This window comes from Antrostomus carolinensis, unplaced genomic scaffold (assembly GCF_000700745.2).
Source record: "Antrostomus carolinensis isolate BGI_N321 unplaced genomic scaffold, ASM70074v2 scaffold51763, whole genome shotgun sequence".
NCBI lineage: Eukaryota > Metazoa > Chordata > Aves > Caprimulgiformes > Caprimulgidae > Antrostomus > Antrostomus carolinensis.
This window is the reverse complement of record NW_010305454.1, coordinates 1-27,400: the sequence shown is the minus strand read 5'-3', so window position 1 is coordinate 27,400 and position 27,400 is coordinate 1. Positions and strand designations below refer to the sequence as shown.

At 36.2% G+C, this 27,400-nt stretch overlaps 1 protein-coding gene across 1 annotated transcript; it reads right to left on the bottom strand.

Moving 5' to 3' along the window:
* Window positions 1-4,660: 4,660 nt before the first annotated feature.
* On the bottom strand, window positions 4,661-24,487 carry TFPI (tissue factor pathway inhibitor). The gene is made up of 6 exons (XM_029084225.1): window positions 24,293-24,487; window positions 18,048-18,086; window positions 14,738-14,914; window positions 12,924-13,019; window positions 5,318-5,500; window positions 4,661-4,943 (listed from the first exon to the last, which is right to left on the bottom strand). The coding sequence occupies exons 1-6, from the start codon at window positions 24,447-24,449 to the stop codon at window positions 4,831-4,833; spliced, it is 765 nt and encodes a 254-aa protein (XP_028940058.1). The 5' UTR covers window positions 24,450-24,487; the 3' UTR covers window positions 4,661-4,830.
* Window positions 24,488-27,400: the final 2,913 nt, after the last annotated feature.

Genomic DNA, 27,400 nt, shown 5'->3' with positions numbered 1-27,400 from the left:
CGCAGGGCCCGCGGCGCGGAACGGCGCTGCCCCCTGGCGCGCAGTGACCGGCCTGCGGCCCGACCCCCAACAGCCACTTTGCACCTGATCCTACCCCCTGGAGTCGAGGACTCGGGAGTACCGAGAGTGTCGTATCCCTGTGTCATGTTCCCCGGGACAAAGCCTGCCTACCTGACAAAATCCTCACGTGAAAAAAACTCCTGGACAAGCGACTTGCAAGGCAGCATTGCTACAGGTTCCAGAGAGATCACGGGATAAACAGAACCAAGGAAACTCCTCATAGGTATTGCCTACAAATAAAATACGAGTTCACGCATAAACACTTAATAACCATAAATGTGCATTCCACTTTACTTGAGCCTGGTTCTTTCTCAAGACACCACAGAAAGCAACCAGTCATGAAACATAGTCCTTACGTCCACTTAAATATGTTTAAAAGGTAGAAGCTAGAAAGAGGGAGATTTCTCAAGCTGTAAATAGATCTGTCAGCTTTGAAACAGCAGATGGATTAGAGATGCAGGGAGAAATGCAGGCTCAAATGAACCAGAAAGAAAAGAGAAGCACGGGATGGAAAGTAAGAAAGAGAAAAAAGAGGGTATATCAGTAAAGATATGAGGAAAAGAGAATGAATAATAAGAATTTATTTCTCAAAGACATGTTGCTTCATCATCTGTTAGGGACTAAGGGCACATACCAAGTTACTGCAGATCTGATGACACATGGAAACTCTTCAAACCTCTGTAAAATTGCTTCGACTTGTTGGCTCCCACCATACAAAGTGTGAGAAATTTCACAGCACCATGCATACTTCCTCCAGAGCAACCGGGGCAGATTCTGGAATGAAATGACTGGATGAACGGACTCTAGTTAACTGGCAATGTACAGTCACCTTAGCACAATTCCATATTCTGACCTCTTCACAATTTTCCCATCTGATTCCCTATCTTTTCCCTGTGTTGTGGTTTAATTATCCCTCCTCTACATTCACCCTTCACTTATCTTTGAAAAATATAGATCTTATTCTTGCATTTGGTTGTTCTGCAGATATTGATGATATAGGAATGAAAAGAAGTGAATGAAGAAGAGCACAAAAGAAACTTCTTGCAGAGCTGATGAGGATCAGATAAGATCACTCTGCATTTTGGATTTCTTACAGAAAAAACTAATCCAATCCACTGCAGAGCTATACAAAAAGAAGACTGAAAGACAGCTGGATAACTGGTGTGGTGGCCAAACCTAGTACACATGCCAAGAAGAGCATGCACTCTCAGATCAAATCTCTGATTATAATCAGATCAGTTTTTACACAGTCTACGACATTCCAGTCTTCATTCTCATTGAACTTAAGTCACAAGCCTAAAAGATTAATCACTTTGTAATGTTTTCTTAGTCAATTGAAATAGAGGTACTATTGAGATGCTGTAACTATAAAGTCTTTTACTGTCTCTACAATGACATAAGAGATCCCTCAATGGATCACTTGTTCAATCACTGTTACTACAAACTGAACACATGAGATGTTTCTCCAGTATAATCTAAGTCGGGGGTGGGAGAGTATGGGGGAGTACCTGTTAGTCCCGTCCTAGCTACAGCAGTTCTGGAAGAAGAGAAGACCGCACAGTCCTGGCAAGCAACTGAACACACTCAGTGAGGAGACCCTGTTAGTTTCCAGGAGAGCTCAGCAAGCAGGAGACTTAGAAAAATGGAGAGCAGCCACACAGTGAGGTTTCTGCAGGGACAGAAAGGATGATTTTTCCTAGACTTCCAGGGTGGATTTTGAAGGTGTTGAATACAGGCAGCCAGGGACAAGTCGCTGGACCACGAGAGAGCCTGAAGGAGAAATACTGCCATGAAATCACACAGGGATCACAAGGCAATCTGTGTACAAATGCATCTATTCTTTCCTATCTTTTATAGCCATTGTCTCATTAAGAATATTCTGTTTTTAAAAGTTCATAATTCTAGTTTAATGATCTCATAAAACTTACGGAGTTTACAAATCCTTGTTAGTGTTCTCGGTGGGACTGCTTCAAGAAACACCATGAGCAAAACCCTTCCCCTTCCTCCCAACCCCTGCTAGGCTCCAACCAGAGTCCCGCCACAACTGAAAACCCCACCAGGTTTAGTGCTGCATTCTCAACTAGGCAGAGGAAACTGCCTCAGGAACAGCTCTGCTCCCACCACCTTCATTTGGGCTAGATACTGAGAAAAAACTCCCCTTACAGAAACACTGCCACCAATAACACAGGTTCATATGAACACTGGACTTATCTGGATGCTGCGCTCTTGCTGCTGAAGAGCGAGTTCCATTCCCTTTTACATGAAAGCTCTAAAAGATGTTTTAATTTAATGTGAATTGTGGTCAAATACCTCAGAATCATGCTAGGGAGTACCATGTTTCTTTCAAAAGGATTTTAACATGGTATATGGGAGAATACCGGCTGTCTGTGACAGAAGGCGGCTGTTGCAAATGTGTTACCCAGGACTCAACATGTTTTGTTTTGTTTTTTTCTTTAATCTGCAAGCATAGCCTCAGAATATCCTTACTGAGTCACTGAGCTGCTGGAGAAGCCAAGTTGCACATACCTCAGCTTTGTCTCCACGCCGAGGTACACCACATGATCTAGCAATTACCCAAGTTTTAATACTAGCAGCCCATGGGAAATTATGATGACTAAGAATGGAAGATTAGATATTATCACTGCCTTCATTATAAAATTTATACAAGAAAAGGCACAGACACCTGTGCACTCACCTGCATTCCTAGCCAGCAGACGCAAGCCAGTGTCAGCATAGGAGCAGGGTAACTGGGGCATTAGTAGGGTGTTCAGCCTCTCCCATACCCGCTGTGCCTGAAGCAACTCCTGCTTTCGGAGGCCGTGTACACTACTGTGCTAAGGCAGTTGCTATGCTACAAGTTGAAAGGCCTGGGAGTAGTTTAAACTGTGGACTCTCATCTGCAATGACAAATTCCAGCTGGTCCAAGTATTTAACCTACTGCCCCACGTCTGTGCAGCGCAACTCGCATCTACAGACCTGACTCCTAGTGTATGGAGTATAGACCAGAGTAAGGACAGCAAGGTCAAAAAATTATGAACTAGAACAGGAAGATATCAAACTGGAACTGAAACTGGCAGGTAACTGCACACCAAATTAATTCTGTGTAGAGAACTGACATTACAAGTTTTCAGCAGTCTATGGAGTTTATAGGTTTCCTCTCAGAACTGCACTTGTCTGATTTACATAGTTATTGCATTGTAAATCTGTTCTTCTCACACATTTTATATGAAAAGACTCTACATAAATATTTTCTGTTGTACACTTCAGTTTCATGAGCACTTTTCAAATTAGACTTAACAGTTCCTAGATTAAAAATCATGAAAGCACTTAGGCACCAGAAAAGAGATTTGGATAGAATTTCTGTATAAAAAATCTATTACTTTTACTTATCCCCTCACTCAGATATTTAGAACGCATAAATACTTTCATTTTCAGCAGTAAAGCTTAGCTTTTTTGTGGAGTTAGTCCGAAGTTCATCAGACATATAAAACATAGGTTTTCTGAAATCACACATGCGATTCATAGTGCATGGACAAAAGCAGCTTAGTCCAACAGATCATTTATTATTCTGTCATTGCTGTCCTTGCTACTTGCTGTAGTGTGAGCCCCTCACATCTATTTCAGCTACTTATTTCCACACCACCTCTCACAAACAGCAGTGTAACTATCCTCAGTAGTTTTAAGCATAAAGAGAAGACGTTATACATTAAAAAAAAATAAATAAAATATTTACAATATCAAAGAAGATAGGGAAGAGTTTAAAAAATATTCTGCTATCTTTCATAGGCAGCAGTGTGCTTCTAAAAACCTTAACATGAAAACAACTATTTTTTTTCTTTTCTTTCCTTTTAAAAAAATAATCTCTATTATAAAAGATTTACTCAAGATCAGAGAGGCGCCTTGGAGAAGGGCAGGAATTGTACCACTGTTTCATGTCAGTCTTAAAAAAACACACCAAAACCCAACCAAAGAAACTCTCAAAGTCAACTGGAGGGTAAGCATAGTGTTATCTCTAAAGCAACTCTATTTCTAGGAAAGAAATTTTTTCTGGATTTTGTAAAAAATTAATATGTATTTCTGGAAATTATTAACTTGCTAACCGGGAGTATAGTTCAGTAACACAGATAAAAAACAACAATCCCGGCAGGTACATTTTTAAATCTTTGCAAATATCTGTCACATTGCTTCACACATTTACAACTTTAACACTCTCTTCATGGTATTTGGTGGGCTAATTCTGATCTCATTCATTTTACAATAGTGTAATTATGTGCATTTTTATGGACTTAAATCTAGCTTGCATAACTTAAAATAAATCTGATTAAAACAAAGCCAGTGTCTATTTCCTCTTTACAGCACTAGGCCTTTCTTTTAATCTATGATTGAAACAATCTTGCTTGACAAGTGATTACTCTTTGACAAGCATTATACTTTCTTTAGCACAAAAATAGATTTCAAAAAAAGAATAATGGGGTAATAAAGTAAATTTGAATCTTCTCTACTTTTTAATCATTATGAGATATACACCCACACAATCTGTTTTGTCCTGTTTCATCTCTGACAATTATATACAATCAAACTACAATTTAAGAGCCTTCATCAAAGTGAAAGGTAGTGTTTATTAACATGAATGAGGAATACATAATAAAAATACAAGCAGCTTAATAATATCTAATCAAAATAATCAGTACAGTAAATAGATTTAAATGGTGTACATTAAAGGCTTTCATTCACAGGTGAATAGTAGTTTGCTTCACACTTCCGTAAAAATCAAAGTTGCATTCTTTCAGGGATGATTTCCTTGCCCAGAGCCTTTAGTGACTGTTTCTTTCTTTTCTTCTTGATTTTTATTAATCTTCTTTCACCTTTTTTTTTATTGAATCCTAGACATAAAATGAAGAAAGTAAGATTAGATGCTGTATGACTAACACATCCATGGATTATCAGAAATAAGAAACAAGTCTTGTTTTCAAGAAATACTCTTAAAAAAAGAAAAAAAAGAACATTGTCTTACCTAAAGTCTTCATATGCCTGACCAATGCCAAGTTGTCTTATTTCTGTTCTTGTACACTGCATTTTACTGTCCATCTTTCTCTCTCTAGCTCTGTCTCTCTTCTGTTTTCCATTTTCTCTTTTCTAAGACTTTCAGCTATTACATTTTATCAGGCCAATACTTACTACCAAAAGTTGCAAGAAAGTTTCAGCCTTCATAATATTTAATTCTCATGATACTCTGTGGCAGTATCACTTCCCCTACCTTTCTTGCAAATCTTCAAACATGACTTCCTGGAGGTGAAATTATTTTCATTCCCACCACAGCCACTGTAGCGAAATGGGTGACATCTTCCAGTTGAATAGTTGTAGAAAAATCTTAACTCCTTGGCTCTACAAAGTCCTCTGTCCATAGGGGTCATGCACAAAGAAGGGATAGGGGGTGGTTCTAGAAATACCAAGAAAAACAAGGTTAGAGATAGCACTGTAGTTTACCAGTTTTCTATTGATATTATAGATGAGATTTAAAGCTCACAGAACTTTGAAATTTATATATAATTTACTCGCAAATTTAATTCTGCCCTCCTGAAAATCCAAGATACTTTACATAAGCATCTGTCTCTTTATGACTACAAAAAATACCACAGCAAATGTTATTCTTTCTTTGAATTCCAAAAGCCAGCAAAAGCTTACCAGAAAGTAAGGTTTGTTTCCTATGTATTTAGTGATAAAATTGCCATTTGTGTGATATGAGATAGTATTCAAATGCAATTAGAGAAGTTTCAATTGAAGTATTTGTAGAAAGTGAAATAAATTAAACTTGGGAGAGCTTTAAAATATGGTAACAAACAAGGAAAAACTTCTTTACTGTAAGGGTGTCGGAGCACTGGAATAGACTGCCCAGAGAGGTTGTGGAATCTCCATCTCTGGAGATGTTCAAAACCCGCCTGGATGCTTTCCTGTGCAACCTGCTGTAGGGAATCTGCTTTGGCAGGGAGGGTTGGACTAGATGATCTCCTGAGGGTCCCTTCCAACCCCTACAATTCTGTGATTCTGTTAATATTTATTATAATTAATGAAGTGAATTTTCCTAATTACTGCTAGACATTCTGAAATCAAATAGAAGGTAAAAGTACTCAGAATTTACAAGGTAAGATTCAATACCTTAATATTGGGTTTGTTGTATGAATACAAAAAGCTTGACCTAAGTAATTGAAGTTGGTCCACTGGAAAACACTGAGGAATTATCAGGAAATAGCTTGTAACTTGCAGAATAACAAAGGATTGAATATGAAGAGTAAGTGCACAAAGTGACTGAGACGCTGGTGCTTTAGTGTTTCTGTTTTTACCATTCCAAGGAGTTGGCTGATGGCTTGTTTCTTCAGTGTCGTTGCAAGTGAGAGTATGAGGACTGAAACACTGGAGGATGACCTTGAGGTATCCAAAGTACATGGGCACTGGAACAAGTTCAAGAAGCAAATCCATGCCAGAATTCTGAAACCTGTAGAAACTCCATCATCTATCACCCTGGAGTGACTCATTACAAAATTAAAACTGACACACCTGCTGTGCAGGATGCACGTAACTGGATGGGAGCCGTTATATCTTCAATTATGAGAGACCTAAAGGAGAGCCATTTTCCTTCAAGAAGTAGTGGAATCAAGATAGCAGAGATGTGAATGCATAAATGGAGACCTGAAGCTAGTCAGATGGCATTCTTGAAGTTACAAAGCCAGGTAGAAGTGGTTCAGAGGAAAAACCAAGTAAAAACTTTAGGGAATAACTGGAGTTACAACAGACCTGAAGACATCTTGTTGTCACAAAAGTGGGAAGCAGATGAGTTGCTGAAAGCAAGAAGTTATGAATCAACTTGGGCAATTCAAAAGACTGACAAGAAAATATCCAAAAAAGAATATGCTACATCTTACTTGTCTTACACATATTACACCTGCTGAAAAAGGTTCGTCTGTCAGGTATAATAGCTGAACTGACATGGTGAAAAAGTGCAAAAAATTGCTGGGAAAGAAATGGAATGGTGATTTATGGAAAGCTAAGACAGCAAAATGAAATTAATAATGTATTTGAGGCTGTGTTAGCAACATCATACTATTCAAAGAGAATCCTGAAATGCAAAAACTGAATCATGAGTTGTTTTTTCAAAATAGATTAAGTTAGTTTCAGGCTATAAAATGAGAACTACTTAATTTCTTTTTATAACTGTGACATTATTGTAAGAGTTAGGTTCGCTCTGGATCCGGAGTAAGAGCCCACAATGTGATACAATTTATATTAAATCCACCATTTTATTTATAACAAAGATGGTAGTTAAACTAACTAATGCAATACTTTTGTTACTGTTCTGGCCGAGAACTCTTGGGCCTAGAACTAATCTCCATTCTCTCTAGCTGGAGAGGATGTTAACTTTCAAAGCACATGTTCCACAACATTAAAAAAAATGCTTACTTATTTTAACATGGTAATTTCTGAACCTGGAAAGAACAAAGCAGAAAGCCTTGCCAGGGATGAAAGGGCTAAGCAGCATAGTTTTATTAATTACATAACAGAATTTAAAGACATACTTTGTAATCTAAAGTACTTAACTAGTATGTAGACTTTTCCAGAAAGACTCGAGTCCCCCTGTGAAGGAGTTCTCACAATGTCTGGAAGCTTTAGGGGAGCCATGGAGCCAGTGATGTGGTTACTGGTGAACAAGGACTAACTACGTATGTATAATGCAACTGGCAGAGCAGCATCAACATGCTATTCAGAATCCCTCTTGAACTCTTTCTAAAACTTATGTTGTTCTTTGTCTATATCATTGCTAGATAAATGCCCCACATAACAAAAATTATTCCTGTTCATCTTCAAAATATCTGCATATCTTTACACTCACAGGAAGCAACCAGCCCATGAAGAAAATCTCTTAATTTTGCCATACAGCAGCCATTTTTTTTTTTTTACTAAAGATTGTATTAAAAATGAAATTACTTATTATAATTTCCCATCTGCTGAAGATCATAAAAATTATGAATGGGTGTCCTGGTTTGGTTTTTTTTTCTTTTTTTTTTTAATATAGTGATCACAAAAAGATTAATGTTAAGTTACTCTAAACATAAAATATGTACTGTCATGCCAGCCCAACATCTCTATTGGCATCAAATCCAGGCAAGTGTTCTCTGTTCAGCCCCAGCTTCTAACACTACACTTATGTATCTGATGTTACAGTGAATTTAGATACCATGCCTGTTCTTGAGTTTCTCTCTCAAATGTTTTACAACCTCATTTTTCTGAGATGTGGAAATGTTTTATCTCCCACTTTTTCTGTGAAGAAAAAAAGAATAAAACAAATCCCACAACCCACAAAACTTCCCACTGAAAGGAAGGTGTACGCACTGAAAACAGTAAAAAAAATAGCAGTACATGGCCCGCTATAAGAATTATTTTCCGCTAATCTAGCCATTACAGGTCTATGAATTACAGATGCCAACTTTAGAGACTACTTGAGAGAGCCATACTGTTTTCAACTCTACTTTTTTTCTCAGTTTAGATTAAATTTTAGCAATTTAGCTTTCTAACTTTTTTTATACATGAAACTACATGTCCCATCCTATGACCTTTGATGCGATTTCTACAGAAATCAACCAGTTATTTACATTGTCAGCAACAGACCGTAAGACTCTGGCTTCACCATTGTGTTCATGCTATTCTGTTTATCCAAAATAACTGGTTTAAACAGGCAAAGGACAAATGAAAGCTTCCAAGCTGAGTCAGTCAAACATTTGCAGGTGAAAAGTTTTCTTCTGGAAAATGCTGATACAATGAAACACAAAGTTCTATTCCTCAGAAACAGGCCAATTCCATCAAAAACTTTTGGAACCTATCTCAAATGGAGCTTGAGAACTGTAACTCCCACCACTAGCTCTGCAGGAGCTTCTCAAATGAATTTCAGGCTTCAGAACAGCAAAATACAGTGTAGATCTTTGTTACTTCTTTTTCTTGACAATGCATATGTTTGTATTGATTTTGTTTTTTTTGGTGAGAGAATAATACCCCAAACTGCAATATTTGATAACTTGTTTCTGAAAAAATAGGTAAGCTAATTATATGAAATAAGCAGTAGATAAAGACTATTGTTCTTACCTATAAAAATACTATTATATCTTATCCTTCACTGCTACCTAACAATCTTTAAATAAATATGGTTTAAGATTTAATTCTTATAACACAGCCTTTTCTTGAATCCTAGACAATTGCCTCTGTGATGTGAACAGATGACATGATCATACTTCAGAATCTCTGAAACATGCATATTCAGGTATAGACTCATATTCACCAAAAATAATCCCAACCCATCATTATCACTCAGGCTTAGCTGGGGTTGTGTGACAAAGAACTGCTAATTGATCCCAGTACAAGAGAAGTTTAAAGTGATCTTGGTGAGCTGGATAAGAAACAATCCTTACTGCATTCTCTTTTGCTAAGCACAGGTATGTGACATCCATGAAACTGCACACTTTTGATACGTGCACACTTCAGTATCTCATTTCTGGTTGCAGGAAAGAGAAAATAAAAGAATCTTCACATAGACAAGCTATTACAAAAATGAGTCATCTGCACTTGACAGTACTCTATAAGTATAAATTGTCGCAGATCCATTATAGCGTATAGAACTGTGTCAATTTATATCAGCAAAAGATATGGCCCTGACTTTGAGAAGTAATAACAGGAACTGCCTCTGTGTGCCATTCCATATTTGCCGAGTCGAAAATTGGTTTTTGATCCTGCATCTCCCCATCCCAAACCAAATGTAGAGTATAGCACTAGTAATTTCCTACCATAGATCACTTCATATAAATCTAAAAATGAAAGGTTTGATTCCTGGATTCACTTTCTCTTAACTTTCCCAGAATAAAAGATATTTTAAATCTTGCAGCAGAGTAAGACCAGAACAATCTTCATTCTCTGCAGAAAGTTCACTGCTGAGAGACAGCACTAGATGTTTATATGCAGAAAAAGAGAGTTTGTTTTGTTTGGCCATAGAAGAGTAATTTTCTGAAGATCAAGAACTTTTTTGGAAATCTATGAATTTGAAATCATTACAGAGTTATACATAGTACCAATAGTATGTTTCTGAAAAAATAGGTAAGCTAATTGTATGGAATAAGCAGTAGATAAAGACTATTGTTCTTACCTATAAAAATACTATTATATCTTACCCTTCACTGCTACCTAACAATTTTTAAATATATATTTTTTTCTTGAAATCAAGATGAAATAGCATTTAAATTATGAGGTAAGGTACTCTGTAAGAGACAAGTCCTTGCAAATTTTTTTTTTAAGGGTCATGTATTTAAAAAAAAAAAGATGATACATATCCAGGCCAAAATACATTCAAAATAGATGTTGCAGTGCCAGATCAGCTGCTTTGCCTGTGCTGGAGAAGATAGGCATTAGCCACTCCATCCCAAACAGTCCATCCTGACTTCATATGTGCATAGCCAGATTCTTGTCCCTCACTGAGGGCGATGGGGAATCACAATGCATGTTCGTGTGAGATGACTCTACCTTGCAATTTCAGTTTACACCTCTGCCTTTAGTAGTAGCAGGAATTTAGGAATGGAAGCTATGCTCTCCACATCTCTGCAGAGAAATCAACTGTCAGTTTTGGCCATACCCTTTCCTTCCCCTGTAGTGGGATTGCACAAAGCACAAGATTTTAGCCCATCCCAGCAGTCTGAAAGGTACAGGATGACAAATAGAATGGCAGCAGGTGGCTGTACAGAGCAGACTAGTGCAGGACAGACAAAGGCTATAGAGTAGGAAAGCACCTGTGGGGTCTTCATACTTTCCACTGAAATACACTGGTCCTTCCAAGGTCACATTCCTTACCTGATCCATCCAGCATCACTGACTCCACCCACCCCTGTTCCACTACTCTTTCTTCCTCCACCTTTTGAGTCTTCTCTTTCTCTTACCCTAACCTCTCCCTCTCAAAATCTGTTCTACCAGAAAATTCACTATTGCTGACACAACCAAGAACCCTTCAGTTTCCTGAGAAAACACATTGAATCGTGCCCCTTTGCTTGTATAGATTGGTTATTTTGGGGATTTGGGGATTCATAAGTAAAAACCTTCAGGGAACATGTACTCTCTTATGTCCCTCAGACCTTAAATCATTCCAATATTTTTCAGTGAAAAAAGTTGTCAGAAGATTTACTGTTTTATATTCAGTCATTTTAATAACAGAGTGCATTGATGCTTTGTTTGTGAAAAACAAGCAATTCAACTATCACAGAAACTTACCTCAACCCAACCATGCATGTGGATCCCAGTGCAGGCAAAAATAGAGTAAAACACACATTCAAGCTTTATTAGACATATCATTCTAAGCAAAGAGCAGAGGAATGTTAACCTACATGCCCATTATCTTACAGACCATATCAAACACAAAAACCTTAACAAATTTGTAAGCCATCACTCAATCCCCAAAAGCACAAATAAGTAAGTGCAGAAAAACCAACATAAATACTTGGTAAGAATGCCCAGGCTTTTTCCAACTGTTTCTTGTTTCTTCTTGCATAACTGTGGATCATAAAAATGACATGCTTCAAATTCAGTCACGCTGTACAGTGTGAGCAAGTATCAGCAATCTAGAGTGGACAGTGTCCAGCTGCAGAAACTGTTAAAACCTATCCCTTTACAGTAAATGTCCAGATTCTCATATGCATTATAATATATAGTACAAAAATACATTGAAGCAGACACAAAATTAATTCACACTCAGTTTGATTATACTTAAAGTAAGAACTGAGTTTAATATGGCTGTAGTGAAAATAAAAAGGTATTATGATAAATACATTATACCATATTCCAAAATTCAAATATGGTCTTTTTTTAACGGGTAAAAGGAGCTTTAAATCAGCTGTCAATTAGATTCCCACAAAAAAACTAATTTTGAATAAAAGAACTTTGCATCACTGCTTTTGGTCTTTAGATTTCTGTATTTATCAGACCTTTGGGAAGCACACACTTTCAGAAGAGCACAAGACAAGGTCAGTCTTCCACTTTCTGATATTTATAGAAGATCTGTGAGTAGCAATATATTTCCTTGCTTTGATTTTCTCTGCTTATCAAAACATTTTACATAGATGGAAGCCTGTTCTGTATTCTCAGATATGTTGGAAAACGGGTGGAAACGGAAAAGCAAGCCAGCACACATGTAAAAGACGGAGAGCTAAGAACTGGAAAAGTGAATTCTTACCAAAAAAAATGGGAAACTGGTTACGCTTCTCCTTTGGGGAACTACTGTTCAGAGTGTTAGACTTCTCATTTGGAGCAGTTGGCAACAGATTGACTAAAATGAAAAAAAGGGGAAACAGTAAGTGACAGGTTATCTAGCCATAGCAGAGCTACAAAAATAAGCTATAACTGATACCCATTTGCCTTGCTCCATGTCAATATTATATCCCTAAAAAGGTAGCATTTCTTTAAGTCCCAAAAACATAGGAAACCAATGTCCTGAGGCAACTTTGGGATGGATTCATTTTTCTTCTTTAATTTTACTGATGTAAGATTTAAATCAAACATGGTTTGGTAATATTATTTTTGTATTACTATCAGACATTCTAACCTTTGCAACAGTAAGCTTTATAAATAAATAAAATAAATATTATAAATAAATAAATATTTATAAATAAATATTATTGACAATAAAATGACTATGAAGCTAGTTTTAATGTTACTAAATTCACTGTGCTTACATATTTCAACTAACATAAATACCTTCAAATAAACAGGAAAATGATTGGACAAGTCAAGATGTGTCTGCATTAAAAAAAGGATAACTATAAACAGCAAAAGCAAATTGTTACCAAAAATCCCAGGAAATTGACCAGGGTCTTCTTCTGGGGAACTACTGTTCCCATTGTTAGGATGATCTTCAGCTGGAACAAATGGCAAGAAATTTGCTGAAAGAAAAACAAAAGAAAAATAATGAGGAGAAAACACAAAAGACAATTGGTATCAGTGATTCAATATCACTAAGGTAAAAATTTCGATATATTTAAACCATGGCAATAGCCTCTAATCCTCTCTTTCTTCTTTGGTATTCAAACAAATTTACCTGGAGGGGTTATTTCAGATTAAAGTCAGGAAAAAAACCCCAAAACATTCTGCAACTTTTAGTTTAGAAGGTAAAAGGGGAATCAGAGCCCAGGAAAAAATGCTTCAGCAAAGGTAGTGGAAAAGCACATGGCTCTATATGTGTATATATTAAAAAAAAATAAAAAAAATAATAATAAAAAAATAATGTAGTGGGTCTTTCTTTTTCTAAATGTGACTAAGCTCAAGTTTCCCTTGCCAAAATGTCAGATTATGAAATGCTCCTGGAAAAAGGCCCACTAGAGACAAGCAAGCAAGCAAGACAAAAGGGTCTGGAAGCTCTGGGTGAGAAAATGTATTCGTTGTATGAATAAAATGAAGTAATTTGTGAAGGGGAGAGGAGTGATGAAGGTTATTATATTCTGATATAAAACAATTCATAGGAACTAGTAGGATAAAAAGTGGATGAATGATCTATAGTCAGTCTAAATGGCTGTTTTGTAGGTTAAACTGCACAGCCAAATTTTTCAGAAGTGAGGGACAGGTTTCCTGTGGTTCTTTGGTGGGAACCTAGCAACACATAATAGGGAAATGGTAAACCCAGAAATTCCTATATTGGCATCTCTTTTCATTATAAGACTTGACTGAAAAGAGTATATTCAGATATACAGGTTAAAAATATATATATATTAACATTTGATGATATTATAAAGCCAAGCAGCTGGAAGATTTTAGATTATAAAAATGACCTATGTGGCTGTAACCAGAATAGGTGCATTTCTTCATTCTCTGCCACTATAATTTCTATTACTGTAAAGTCTCTGCCTTCTTGGGATTGTCCTATGCTAGGGCAAGAGTTGGACTCGATGACCCTTGTGGGTCCCTTCCAACTCACAACATTTTATGATTCTTCAATGTAGGTACCAATACTTTTACAATGTATTTCAAAACTAATTTCCCCAAACTTCTGTCCTAGAAAGTGTGTTTATTACATTTTTTCCCTAATGGCAATGCTAATGGAAAACATGATGTTCTAATGTCAAAGTACAGCCAAGAAACAGTACGCATCCAAGTACTGTTTAGTACCAAAGGGGAGGGGGACCCCTCAAGTACTGAGGGGACCAAACCCCCTCTTCAGTTGAAATTAATGTTACCTTAATTACTCAATCTGTCTGTACTACTTCTAACATTCTGTTTCAAATTATGCATGACATACTATTTGTTTCAACTTAGATATATTAAATAGTATGCAGATTTCTGAAAATTAATACAGTGTTTTTACTTACACAGAAAGTTTTAATACATATTTTGCAGGGGGTTGTAGAATTAACATGTATTCAGGCAATTAACTGTCACAAGAAAAGTAAAAAAGTAGGAGTTCTATAATATTTATTAAAATTAATATTACTTGCCAGCTTTTCTTAGTTTATATTTTTCATTTTTATTTTAAAATATATGTAACTAATGTTAATTTCAGAGATAAATTATTGCCATCTCAATGTACCCTGAGTTGCTCTTTTTTCCATGCAATACACCTTCAAAACAGAACGTTGTTTATACAAGAATAATGAGGACAACAACTTACAGTTGTCTTGGCAGGTAGTCTGGCATTCTTCCAAATTCTTGAAGTTGTTCTGGTTTCCTAGGCACCCACCGTACTTGAATATTTCACATATCTTCGTCTCTTTGTTATAGAAATATCTGGAAAAATAGCCTCGGCAGATTCCAGGGTCTTTCTCATGAAAGCAGAAATTAGGCTTTTCTGTGAACAATGGTAAATGATGAACAGGGTGGGGGAAGAAAAAAAAAATCAACACACATTCCAAGACAGAATAAAACTAGAGGAAGTTTATAAAATAAATCTGTAACTTTGGACTAAAGACCAACTTAAAAAAGCCTGCTGCTTTATTGTACTTTTTTTGTTCTATAAATAACACTGCAATATTATGCTGGAGCATTACAGAGACTTTTTTTTTTTTTTTTCCTCCCCCTCTCTTCAGGTAGCCAGTAAATTACATCTTGGAAAATGAGGTCTAATGATTCCTTTAAGTGTCCTCCTACATTGAAGCTCTGATGTGAAAATTGGTTTTTACTCTGAATTAAAACAAGGCTTGAATCTCAGTTGGATCATTTGAATCTCAGTACACATTCTTATCATTTATGTAGTCAATGTTAGTGTGAATCATACAGAAAGCAGTGTTAAAATAGAAGGAAAAGGAAATAGTTTTAAAAAAGAAAAAAAAATCTAACAACGTGTTTCATCTGGGACAGTCTAATGTTACAAAAGTACACAGAGTATCTACTGTAAACTGGGAGACAGAGTAGCTACTCTAACATTTTTCAGTCCCAGGTCCTAGTTTGCAATCAGTAACTACGGTATCAACCAAGAAAAAGTTACCAAATTAATACTGTGTTATTTGACTGAATATCAAGGCATCTGGCAGAGAAGAAAAACACATAGCCATACAATAATCCTCAAATGTCAATTGCCTACCATATTATTTTTTTTCTCAAAATAATATTCTTAAAAAAATAATGGAAACAATAATGACATATATGTGGAGATGTTCTCAAATTCTTGCTAGTAGACACTTTAAAATATGATTCTTGACTGAACTGACTTGGAGATAAATCTTATTTAGCCATCATATAAGAATCATATGAGATGTGATATATAAAGACCTCCCTTACCTGTGAAATGATAGAATATTTAGACTAAAATTGTGCAGAGGGCTGCCATTTTAATAAAAATTGCTGAAGAGCAATTACTTTGAAGTCCTTAACATTTTTGGAGTAGATTATGCAGTTTTAAATAAGTCAGTCCTATAACATCTATTTCAGTCATGTATCTATTAAAAATCATTGCTAGACAAGAATATTATTAAATACAATTGATTCACATCATATATTTATATAAAACATTATAATAGCTCATAATTAGTGTTTTTCCAATAAATAATTGTCAATATCTTGTGTTTCAAGTGCTATAAAGCTAAACAGCGTGAACAGCAAAATGTCATTTTCAGAGATCACATGTAAAATTAAACCATTAAAATGTTCTTGCATAAGGTAACAAAATCAACTGTTTTAAGCACTCCTGGATATCTTTGCTTTTTCACTTCAAATTGCTTTCTTTGCCAGTAAGTATATGTATTCTCCATTTCAGATATTTAATGTTTCTTACTATTCAAATGCAGCACCTATTGACGTTCACAGACTTACAAAACTAAGTTCAGGTAGACCAATAAGAAAGGTATGGGCAAGGCATACAATATGCTTTTAGCTGAGAATGGAAATAAGACAGTTATGTAGACAAGTAACAGGCAAGAACCTACCAGAGTGGTATCTATTCCATATACCATCATTTAGGAGCATACAGACAGTAGGAGCTACAGAAGCAATTGTTTGAAACATTGTATATTGTGAAATAACAGAAAAATATGATTAGATCAATATTAACTGAGAAAGAAAGGTAGGTAATAATAAAGTATGTAAAGTAGACTGCAGGATTATGACCAATTCTTAAAAGCAGCTGCTCTCCATTTAGAAAATCCTTACACTAAAAAGGTTCTTGCAGAAAAAGGAAATTAAGTCCAAATGAGTTAAGCTCACAGCTAACTTTTATAGCCACTTTTGAGGAGAGAGGTCATGAAGGCAATATAATACTAACTATACAAACTAGTACTATACTTCTAAACGCCCTGTCTTTCTCCAGAGACTCAATATTCAAGACTACATTACTGGAAACAATAGTCAACATGTCATGATGTTGATGATAGCCATGAGCTGAATTTAACAGGATACAGTCTGTTTTGTCATTAAAAGCAGGGAACTAGAGTCAGACCTTAAAGGAAGTAATGACAAACATCTGCAACATCTGTGGAAAATCAACGTTAGTAGCTTCCATAGCATAGAATCACAATATTTTTTGTTATGCATTAAGAACAGATAATACAGCAGAAAACAGGAAAAGAAATCCATCACCTCTGTATGAAAAAATTCCAGAATACCATTCTGCAAAGATAATTGATTTAATCAGTCTATTTCAAAATGTATGTGCAAATATCGGTATTTCTGTGAGGAGCCCAATGCACGCCAATTCAAGAGGAAGCAAGTGGAAAGAGGGATCAGGGAAGCACAGTAAATAGAGAAAGAGGAGCTGATTTGTGAAGAAATTTACTATTCAGGGTACTCTGTCTACCAGCACTGAGCCAAATCCAAGTAAGTCTCTAATGTGGAAAGGAGAAGAGTGGAGTAAGTCTTCACAAGCTCTGTTTGAAGTGTCTAACATGAGTTACCTCAATAGACCAACAGTGTTTCAGAGGAGGGATTTTCAGAGCTTAAGCCTTGGCTATTTAGGAAGTCTGTGTATCAAGTATTTAAATTTCTGTAAACAGTCTGCCCCTTCAGGAGTGGGAAACTCGCTCCCTTGCTTAATGACTAATTAGGGATCTGCCCTAACCGCTGTTAGCTCCTACACATGCAACGCTTCAATGCTTTAAAAGTTCTGTTTCAGAATGATTTTTTTCTATTTTTGCTAACAGTGGAGGAAGTGTTTTAGATTATTCTCAAAACACACAGTAAGAGTTTCACATAATGGCTAATTATAAAATACTTAAATCTCTGCAAAGTCCTTCTTTTCTGTTTATTGAAGAAAGAGGAAAAAAAGTGTCATGATGTGTTTATTTTGAGGAGAAGAGATTGCAGCTACTATCTTCAGTAACTACAACTGGCCTTAAAGTCTTAGGTGAATACAGCAAAGCAAAAACTCACTTTAGTCTGACATTACTGTTTTTGTTAGGAGACAGCTTGGAATAATACATAAAGAATTTATCAAAAGAAGCTAAACCCTTTATCCTTGTATGATTCTTGGATTACTATATAAACATAATTACCTTTCTTAATTTTTGCTAACATCATCTTCTGAGGCAATTCTGCAATATAAATAAAAAGAAAAGTATTTAGCAAAAGCAGACATGTTAAGTCTCACCTGTGATACTACGGTGATTAGCAGCAACTATAAACACTGAGGAAGAAGAATACATCATCTTTTCCCTTCTTCCTTTTCTTTATTACATAAGTAGCACAAAAGCTTGTTCTGGAGGACTAAAGTATAGTTTCCTTTGCACTAGAAGGCCTGCTATATTGGAAACTTGAGGATGTGGAAAGTACTGGAATCAAATTATGCCAATATTGATTTGAACAGAGAAATTCCTCTTCAAGTTACTGGAACCAGAATCCTGTATTATGTAATCTTACTCCTCAAAAGAGGAGTAATTAGTGGACTGACTTAACCCAACTGCCGCAGCTACTACTGATACTGCTAATAGCTTCGGAGCTGATCCAGTTAGCAGTAAAGACCTCTCATGCTATCTAATTCTCTTTGCTATGCTATGTAGTGTCCAACTGAAGTGTTCATCATGTTGTTTATGATATTAAAGCCAAGTATCTACAACTATAGGGTAGTATAGACAATAAATTTGTTTGCACTGTTCTTCCAGTGTATGATCAGCAGTGATGAAGTTGCCATTGTCAGTTGTAATGGAGGAGCCTGGGTTTTATTATACTTGCTCAAGAAGCTGGATATCTGAATTCAACCCCACATTCCTTTTCAACTATCGAAAACAAACCTTCTTTTTGTTCTAGGAGACTGCCTAATCGTAAAACTACAAAGGCCTCCAAGGGGACACCATCTCTGCCAACGTATAATAAAGGCTGACAATTTTTCAGTGGCTAAGAGAGAGAAAAGTGGCCAACAGTAGCTTATATATTTTCTATTAGAGAGATATTTTACAAGGTACATGAAATAGTAGCTTCTGGACTTCACCTAAGTCATCTTAATTGCATTGCTTCATAATTCTTGTTTTGAACTTGAGCTTTTCTTAATGGTATTATAACATGCTAGTTTCTCTAAAACTCTCTTTTGTCTACTGACATACAGTTGCTCTGCCCAGCTGGTGAGGGTGGGGGATACGGGAGTGCTTTGCCCTACGTCAGCTTGGAGGTACCTACTTGCACCACCACTGACTGAAGACAATTCCTGCAGGAAAGTAGAGTTGCTGCTGTGCCCTTCCTTGTTATGGAAGCAGTAACGGAAGATAATTGAGCCATCCGTATCCTCACCTTTTCTGTAATTTGTAATTTTAATAAGGTCCTCTACCACCACTATGTATAACAACCTCTTCACAGTCCAAAATTGAAGGGAGTTTTAGCAGTTTATTCCCCACTCATTGTCCAGAGCAAGTGTTTCTAACCCTCCGTTACATAGTGATATACCTTCCATGGCTCCTAGTTTACGAGGTGCTGCTGATGACTAATAAGCTTTTATCATTAGCTGTACTGCCCTGGTGTGCCATAATCCTACCACAGTTTTTTACAGACACATGGCCTGTGTTATATTTACAAAGCAGGTCTATTGGGTACAAATTCTGTTATGATACATTTCCCTTCCATTTCTGGGACAATGCAGCTGGCATTCTTAAAAAACGATTATTTAAAGACATGACACGCACTTTAGAGTGACATGATTTGTTTGAACATCTTCCCAGTGGTTCCTACTAGTAGGAGGCTGTGCCTTCAGTATTTAAACCCATGACCTAAAACACGGACATTCACATCAGGCCATTTCACTAATTTCCCTCAGCTGTCCCCTTCAGGCCAAAATCAGCAATCATACTTTGGCATATGATCTCAAAACTTCTGGCTCAGAACAGGAAGAATTTATTGTGAGTTTATACAGGCTTAGAATAATCTTACTACCATTTCAACAGTGTCTTTTTGCTTCTGGTTTCAGTCAAAAAGACAAATTCACAGCTGAGTTAATTTCTGCTTTGTAAACAAACTGTATTTCTGAGTAGATCTGCTATGTAAATAATAGACATTAGAATTGCTGTCACGTCCACAACCTTTTATCTGCAGGTATTTTCCCATGTTAGAAGCTCAGGTAGTCCAAGATATATATTTATTGCCTTGAAAATTAGGACTTTTACACTAGTGGTGACATTTGTGATTCTACTAATATCCAGGAAACAACAGAGCATATAGGCAAACTCCTCTTAAAAGTAATTTTTTCTTCCTTGAAGTGGTGAGTATTGGCACAAGAAACAAAAAATGCAGCTGATTTCTAGGAGACTTGAGTTAGAACTAGGCATCTTGAATCTGAACACTGTCTTAGAGAGTCTTGGAGTGGACAACCTGTAGTCGGGATCTCTGAATTCTCTTGTATTGACTTCAGTCAGTTCTGGGAATTACTAATTTCTGCCTCTGATGGCTTATTCATTCAAAAATTTTAAAAAGTTGTTCTAATTTAAGGAACCTGTCGATTAACTCATGGTGGTTCATTTATTCTTCTATTTTTGCTTAATATTGGAAAATCAGACACTGACTATTCACATTATTTCTTTTATATATATACCACATAATTTCCCTTTAACTTTTGACCTTCACATTCTTCACAGGGATAATTGCCTGAATATCTCTCTTAGATTTTTCTTTATTTTAAAGCATTTTCCTACCATTCATACTATCTTTTCAGTCTAATTTCTACAGTTACTAAACAGAGATTTTGCTGCAGTAATAAATACTGGAAATATTAATTAAGATCAATATAATAATACAGTGCAAGACTGTTAAATCTGTCTCTGTGCAAATAGAACCTAATGGGGTTTTGTGGGGGTTTTTTTGGTGGTTTTTTTGTTGTTTGTTTGTTTGTTTTTTTAACTGAATTATCATGGCAAAAGCAGGTTAACTTATTAGTTTACTTTGTTTTATGGCTGATGGTCAACTGCATACCGTGTGTGCCTCCAAACCATTTTATCTGCTGTTATTCATTCAGAGAATACAGAAATAAGGAGTCTTTATTGCTTGAGTTCCTTACAGCAGCTCCAACACTTGCAGAGTCTTGGATCACTATTATGCATACAACAAATACTGTACTTTGGCTGAGTACCAAGGTTTTTGACACTTTACATTCCCAATTCTATATCTATCAACCCTGCCTTTTTCTGATTAGCCCTCTGTTTTAGCCCTTAAACTGGAATTTAGGACAAACGTTCCAAATTACCAGGAATTTGCATGTTTTGGATGAGATACTGGCAGCTGCAAACAGCCCTGATTCAAGCATGGCAAAAATTTTGTGAGCCCATCTGAAACCCAAAACCAGATACCAGATGTGAAGTACCACAAGCCAGTCTGGTGACAGAAAAAAAAAAAAAAAAAAGCTATCTTCACACCCTAGATCCCAGGTCTTTCTGACACTGAATGTTAATCAAGAAAAATAACTTCCCATTTTTTATCTTGAAAGATTTTTTAAACTTTGTGGAGCTGTAACTAGAAAGAGACTAATCACAATTTTCTAAACAAAACACTATGAAGTAAAGAAAATGCCTTTTAGGCAAGGGTGTTAGAATGACAATTCCAACATTCATTTTTTAAACTTATATGTATGCATTAACTGTGGAGTTCAGCTACAAGTTCCATTAATTTCTGTGCTGAAAATTTAATAAATATGGAAGGAAGCTTTTAAGCTGGTTGTCCATAGGAGAAAAAAAATCAGTTAAACCCATGACACAAACGTATGATTCATGGAAGCCATATGACAAAGGAAGAATTTTAAGTCTAGGAAGGTCACTTGTCAAATAAACAGTGATATAAATAAAATAAACAAACAAATAAATAAAATTACTATGCAAAATATCAATGCCACAATAGAAATAATTTTTAACTCCTTAAAATTATATTAATCTGTCTTGAATGCTCACAAAAATATAATCATTCAATTCTGATAGTGATAAATCTTCTGGACAACCATACAGAATAAGTAATATTAATTAATGCTCAAAAATCTGCCTAGGCTGTGTTAAGTTGAGGAAGGACATCAGTTTCTTTAGCCATAAACCTTTACAGGGGCAATGATTACCAAATGCTTTCATTTTAAACACTTGTAACTATTTGAAAAACTTGATCAACTTCATGGAAATGTAAACAGGTTTTAAGACTATACAACACAGTATCAAAAGGCTATATAATATAGTGTCAAGACTATCAAGACTATATAGTCAGACAGAAGTTAAGAGATTATACCTGCTAGTCAGGTAAATGCCACACACTCCGAGCTGTACTCCCTACTCTGATTGTAACAGTCTATAGACTTCACTTATTTTTCTGTTACCACCATTCTTTCTCTGTCAGTAAAAGGGAAGATAATAAATTGTATAATTACAGTACTTGGCTTATTGGTATGATGTGTTAATGTTTGCAGATTAGAAGCATTATAACTAAAAAAATTATTAAAATATTGCTTAGTGTAATGTGCACATCAGCTCCGGCCATTGCTCTGACACTGGGATGGGAGACAGATACTTACTTTGATGTCTAGAATAAATTTAGTGACACAATTCATAGTAATTTTTATCAGGAAACACAGAGTGCTGTGAAACAGACAATGTAACAGATTTAAGGCCTGATCTAAATATTACATAGACGTGAATTCTGCAAGGGTTGGGAGGTGGGTAACAGAAACATTTACATTTATTACAAAACATGGTGCTACAAATCAGCTTGTCTTGCATATACAGTCTGTTTGGGTGAAAAAAACAAAAAAAACCCAAAAACCCCAAAAAGGAGCTTCTTAAATCAATTTTCTAATCTGAAATTTCTGGAAGTATTTTTTGCAACATATATAAACTTGCTGTGCTTGAAAGTGACCTATTGCTGATACTAGAAGGTACAAATTTATATCCTGCAAACCAACTCAGTGCCTATAGCACACCAGCAGATTTCCAGTATTATGGAAAGGCCCAAGGCTAGAATAAATTATGGAAACAGGGCAAACAAAGTGCCACCCACGAAGATCTGCATAGCAGTACGGCGCTACCAGGGCACATCTCTCATAGGCAGGAGACATTAACAATTTTCATCAGATTGTGGTACTCATCCTCAGAATAACCTGCAAACTGTTCTCTACTGCAGGATTGCCTGGCATCACTGTCTCGAGCTCAGTAACAATGACATATTTTGCTGTTGGGCAAGGCAAATATAACTGAAAAATACCTTCTGCTGAGAATGAATCCTTCTATCCTACCTCACAGACTAAATAAATTAACATTCAATATATGAATTCACTTGGGGAAAAACCCCATGTTGTCAGTGCACTATCTGAGCATTATCACACACCTCTGAGAAGCTCTCTGTTCTGGATTTTTTTTGCTATTCCTATTGCCCCCCCAGTACCTCCCTCATTATCACTTCCTCTTTACACAGACAGACACATTCCATCTAATTCCCATGAAAGCAAGATCCATATTAGGGATGCAGAGGAATAAAGAATAAGACATGAATTCCTTTAGGTCACTAAAAATATGAACTTCTCAAATTTCTAGCTCCACTGGCACTAACTTCGAATTTTAAGAATCTTCTAACTTTCATATACTCCTGTGAGGAACAGGAGTTGGTTGCTTTCACAAGGCTGAAAGCCTTAGTTAATTACAGGGATCCCTTTTAATAGCAAAATCAGCATTCACAAGGTACTTTCTGCACATTCTGCTGTGTATCATATTTTGGATCTCATTTTCCTCTTTCTAGTGATTAATTGATGAGGTTTCAACAAAATAGATCTTTTATGACAAGCAGCTATAACTGACATTTTTAATGAGAATTATTTACTACTGTAGTTCTAACTCTCTTGAATCACAGCAGATGTCCAAGATTTTGGACAGCTTCCATCAGCTTCTCAAGTGAAGGAGAAATCTAGGATCAAAAATGGGGTTAGATACTCTAAAAGCAATAAAGAACATCTGTGCTGCCCACCAACTTAGCTCAGCCTCAAAATCAATTCCACTTTAAGAACTCATTCAAAATAGGGCTCTAGGTAGAAAATAAGCTTTCTTGCATTGGTTTCTCTGTTCCACAGGTCAACTAAAAAAATAACTCTTATCTTTCCAAATCCTGAATGTTTGCTTGCACAATGTGAATTAATTCAGGTGACTACAACATAGTATAATACTTTGAAACATAATTGGAGGCATCACACTACTGTATTAACAGGAACTGAAGAGGGCCTCTACTTCAAAAATTCATGTGGTTTGTGGATGAAAAATGACAAATGAAGAAATGAGAGGAGGGTAAGAGACTGGGTACTGGCCTGTTACCACACACTTCTTCTGACATTCTTCCAGTGTTAGAAAGTTGTTCTCATTGCCATGGCATCCACCATATTCAAATATTTCACATTCACGGCTTTGAATATTGAAGTAATAGCGCATGTGGATTGCTTTGCATGGACCTTCATCTGCTTTCATGGCACAGACTGAATGCCCTAGTTTCAGTGGTGGCAAAGAAACACCTGTAATACAAAGGAGAAGTAGAATAACTGTTATTATAAGTTAGTTTGCTTCACTGCACAGCATAACATCAAAATGAGATTGCTGCATCTTCTGCTAGAGAGGCACTGCATAACATCTGGCTGTAAAGCTCTGACCACACTAAACAGATGTAAAAATAAAATCATCATCTGCATTGGAACACAAATTCCATTCAATAAAACCAAATGTGTGGTTTCAATTTTCAACCAAAACAGTTCATATTATAAACTTTAACTCCTCATCATAAATCTCTAAATAGCTATGGATAGTGGCTTAATATCAGGAGTGTTTTTTGATTTCTAAGTTACCTCCAGCAATTTACCAAGCAATTCTGAACAACAAATACATTGAGAAAATCCTAGTAGCTCCCAAAGATGCAGTAGCTAATACTGCATGAAAAAAGCAGAAAGAGGGTTCCTTGTGCTCTCTTCCATGCATTTCTAACAGTGACCATAGCTCATAAGGACATCTCAGAGCACAGTGTAGGGTGAACTAAGCAAGCCAGCCCTGCAGAGGGCACCATTCCCCTGACAGATTACACTCCATGGGCACTTAAACCCATGCAGTACAGTTGAAAGGTCACAATTTTATCTTACTTTCTTTGATCCCACTGTTCTTGCATTAGAGTTTTCAAGAGCTAAGAAGTATACAACTAGAAAGTTAGGGTGAAAAGAAACAGTAGGTCAGGGAATGTTCTGTAAAACTTGCCATATATATCGTGAAGACCAGTACTAGCAAAGTTTTACACTGTCAGTGTCTATAAGGAAATTCTGACTGATGATCTAGTTTGTGATACTGTTCCCTTATCAATATATGGTTTAATATCTGTTTTGCTTTTTTAAGCAATTATTTTACCTTAGAGGATTTTGAAAGCTTTACAGAGCTTGTGTGCTTGCAATAGCGTTCAGAACTGACCTGAAATTTTTCATTCACTCTTCCAGAGCTAATCAGAACATTGACATTTCTTAATATGTGTATGTAGAAGTATTTATCAGTGCTCTTTGCGGTGGCTCAGGAAACAGGAGGAAAAAAAAAAAGTATGAGGACAAGAGTTTACATGATCATTACACAGCTTCCTATTACTAAGATTAAGTTTCCAGTTTTAATTGAAAGAATCTCCAAAAATCAGGATTTATGACATGGTAAAAAGGAAATTGGTATAACTACTACCTACCTGCTCTGTAGGTATCTAATTTTAACATATCAAATTTGCCATATAGAATCTTTAAATGAAATGCACAGTTTAGATATATCCTCATAAACTCTGACGTCAATGAAAGTTTACTAATTTTATTCCATTTGAGCCACTTAAAACTATTAAACCTACAAGAAAGAAACAATTTTGAGTGCTAAAATCTTCTAACTCATAGCATTTAAATCCTTGAAAAATGGACAACCTTTGTTACACAGTTACCATCAACACAAAAATCGTAGCACACAATTAGATCTTCCAAAAATGGACAAGAATGTTAAAATACCTATTAAGATGGCTAATTTCAAAATTATCATTAAATATTCAGTCCCTAAAAGAGTTTTCAGCTGTTTCCTCATTAGTGAAATTGTATTTACAGATTTTGAAGTTATGAAAATAGACTTGAAAATATTATTGAAGACTCTAATAGGAAATGTGGATGAATGAAAAGAAATATTCTTAACAGATGTCAGATTCAGTAAACTTCCTAGGGAACTCAGTTTATCAAACAGATCTCTGAGTTCTGTTTCTTGCCAGTTTCCTTATCTAGGTCTTCCTGAGTCTGTGAAGAATTAGGATTTAGAAGTCACAAGAAATTCCAAGCTGGAATCTAGCTACTAAGAAGAAAATTAACCCTATCCTAGCAAAAACCAGGACAACCTCAAAGGTCTAAAGTTCTCCAGTAGATTTGGGAATCCCTTGGAAGGGACTTAAAAAGGCTCAACTTTAAGAGTTGAGAGGCTACTGCATTGCAAAATGAAACTGTAATTTTCCCCACTCAGTAATAGGGAAAAAAATGCCTTCAGAACATCAAAGTTTTCAGTAACTTTTGGAATAACTCTTGAAATAGTAAAATCAAACATTTAGAGCTCCACAGTACCTGATCCAGCTCAAATGTGTTCGGGGTGAGGACTGACAGCTAGTTTATAAACATGTTATTTTCTTGGCACACAAGAAATGAGATCTCGCACATGACCTGTGTCAGTGACCCAGTTCAGCCTAGAAGAGGTTGTGAAAACATACTGTTTCCTAACTGCTGGGATTTCAGACACAGGGTTATGTCAGCTTATTTTGCTTGCTACATTATGCCACATCAATGTTGTGGGCTATCAAAACAGAAATAGTGTGCAAGCGTAGTTGCAAAACTACACAAATATGAACAAATGGCTTAGTAGAGTTTATCTTGGGAACTTTTTGGTCTCAACTCCTAGCCTATTTCCCATCAAACCCACAGAACTAAACCACTGTTTTGCTTACCTCCTAAGGCCTTTCCTCTGCAGTCACAGTGACACTATTACCACTGTCAGATGTACTGACATCTGCTGCAAACATGACTATGTGTGTCACACTTTTTGGCAACCAGACATTTATTTTTTCAGAAGTGCTAGAAAGTTACCACATTTTGACTAAAATCTGTACCCTGTGAAACCCCCAGAGACCAAACCATCCAACTTTGAACAATAACCAAGTGACTCTGAAGAAAGAAGTCTCAAAGGGATTCCTGGAAACTGAATACTTCTTGTGTCTGGGAACAGTGAAAGAATTCTTCCCCATTATCTTACACCTGGGAACACAACTCTCACAGATTATATAAAACTATCTTTCCTTCTCATATTAGAGCAGCAGATGGGAAGGCAAGCATGAGCGTTTGGCCAGTAGATCTGCATAGATGTCGAGGATTGGTTAGCTGACAAGG

What these genes read in the sequence shown, in the direction of transcription:
- TFPI (XM_029084225.1), bottom strand. Translation starts at nt 24,449, where the DNA reads ATGAAAGCAGATGAAGGTCCATGCAAAGCAATCCACATGCGCTATTAC. An exon ending in GAAGAAGTGTGTGGTAACAG is followed by an intron (nt 18,087 to 24,292) that starts GCCAGTACCCAG and finishes TTTATATTGCAG; the next exon opens with AATTGCCTCAGAAGATGATG. An exon ending in GACTACCTGCCAAGACAACT is followed by an intron (nt 13,020 to 14,737) that starts GTAAGTTGTTGT and finishes TTTTTCTTTCAG; the next exon opens with CAAATTTCTTGCCATTTGTT.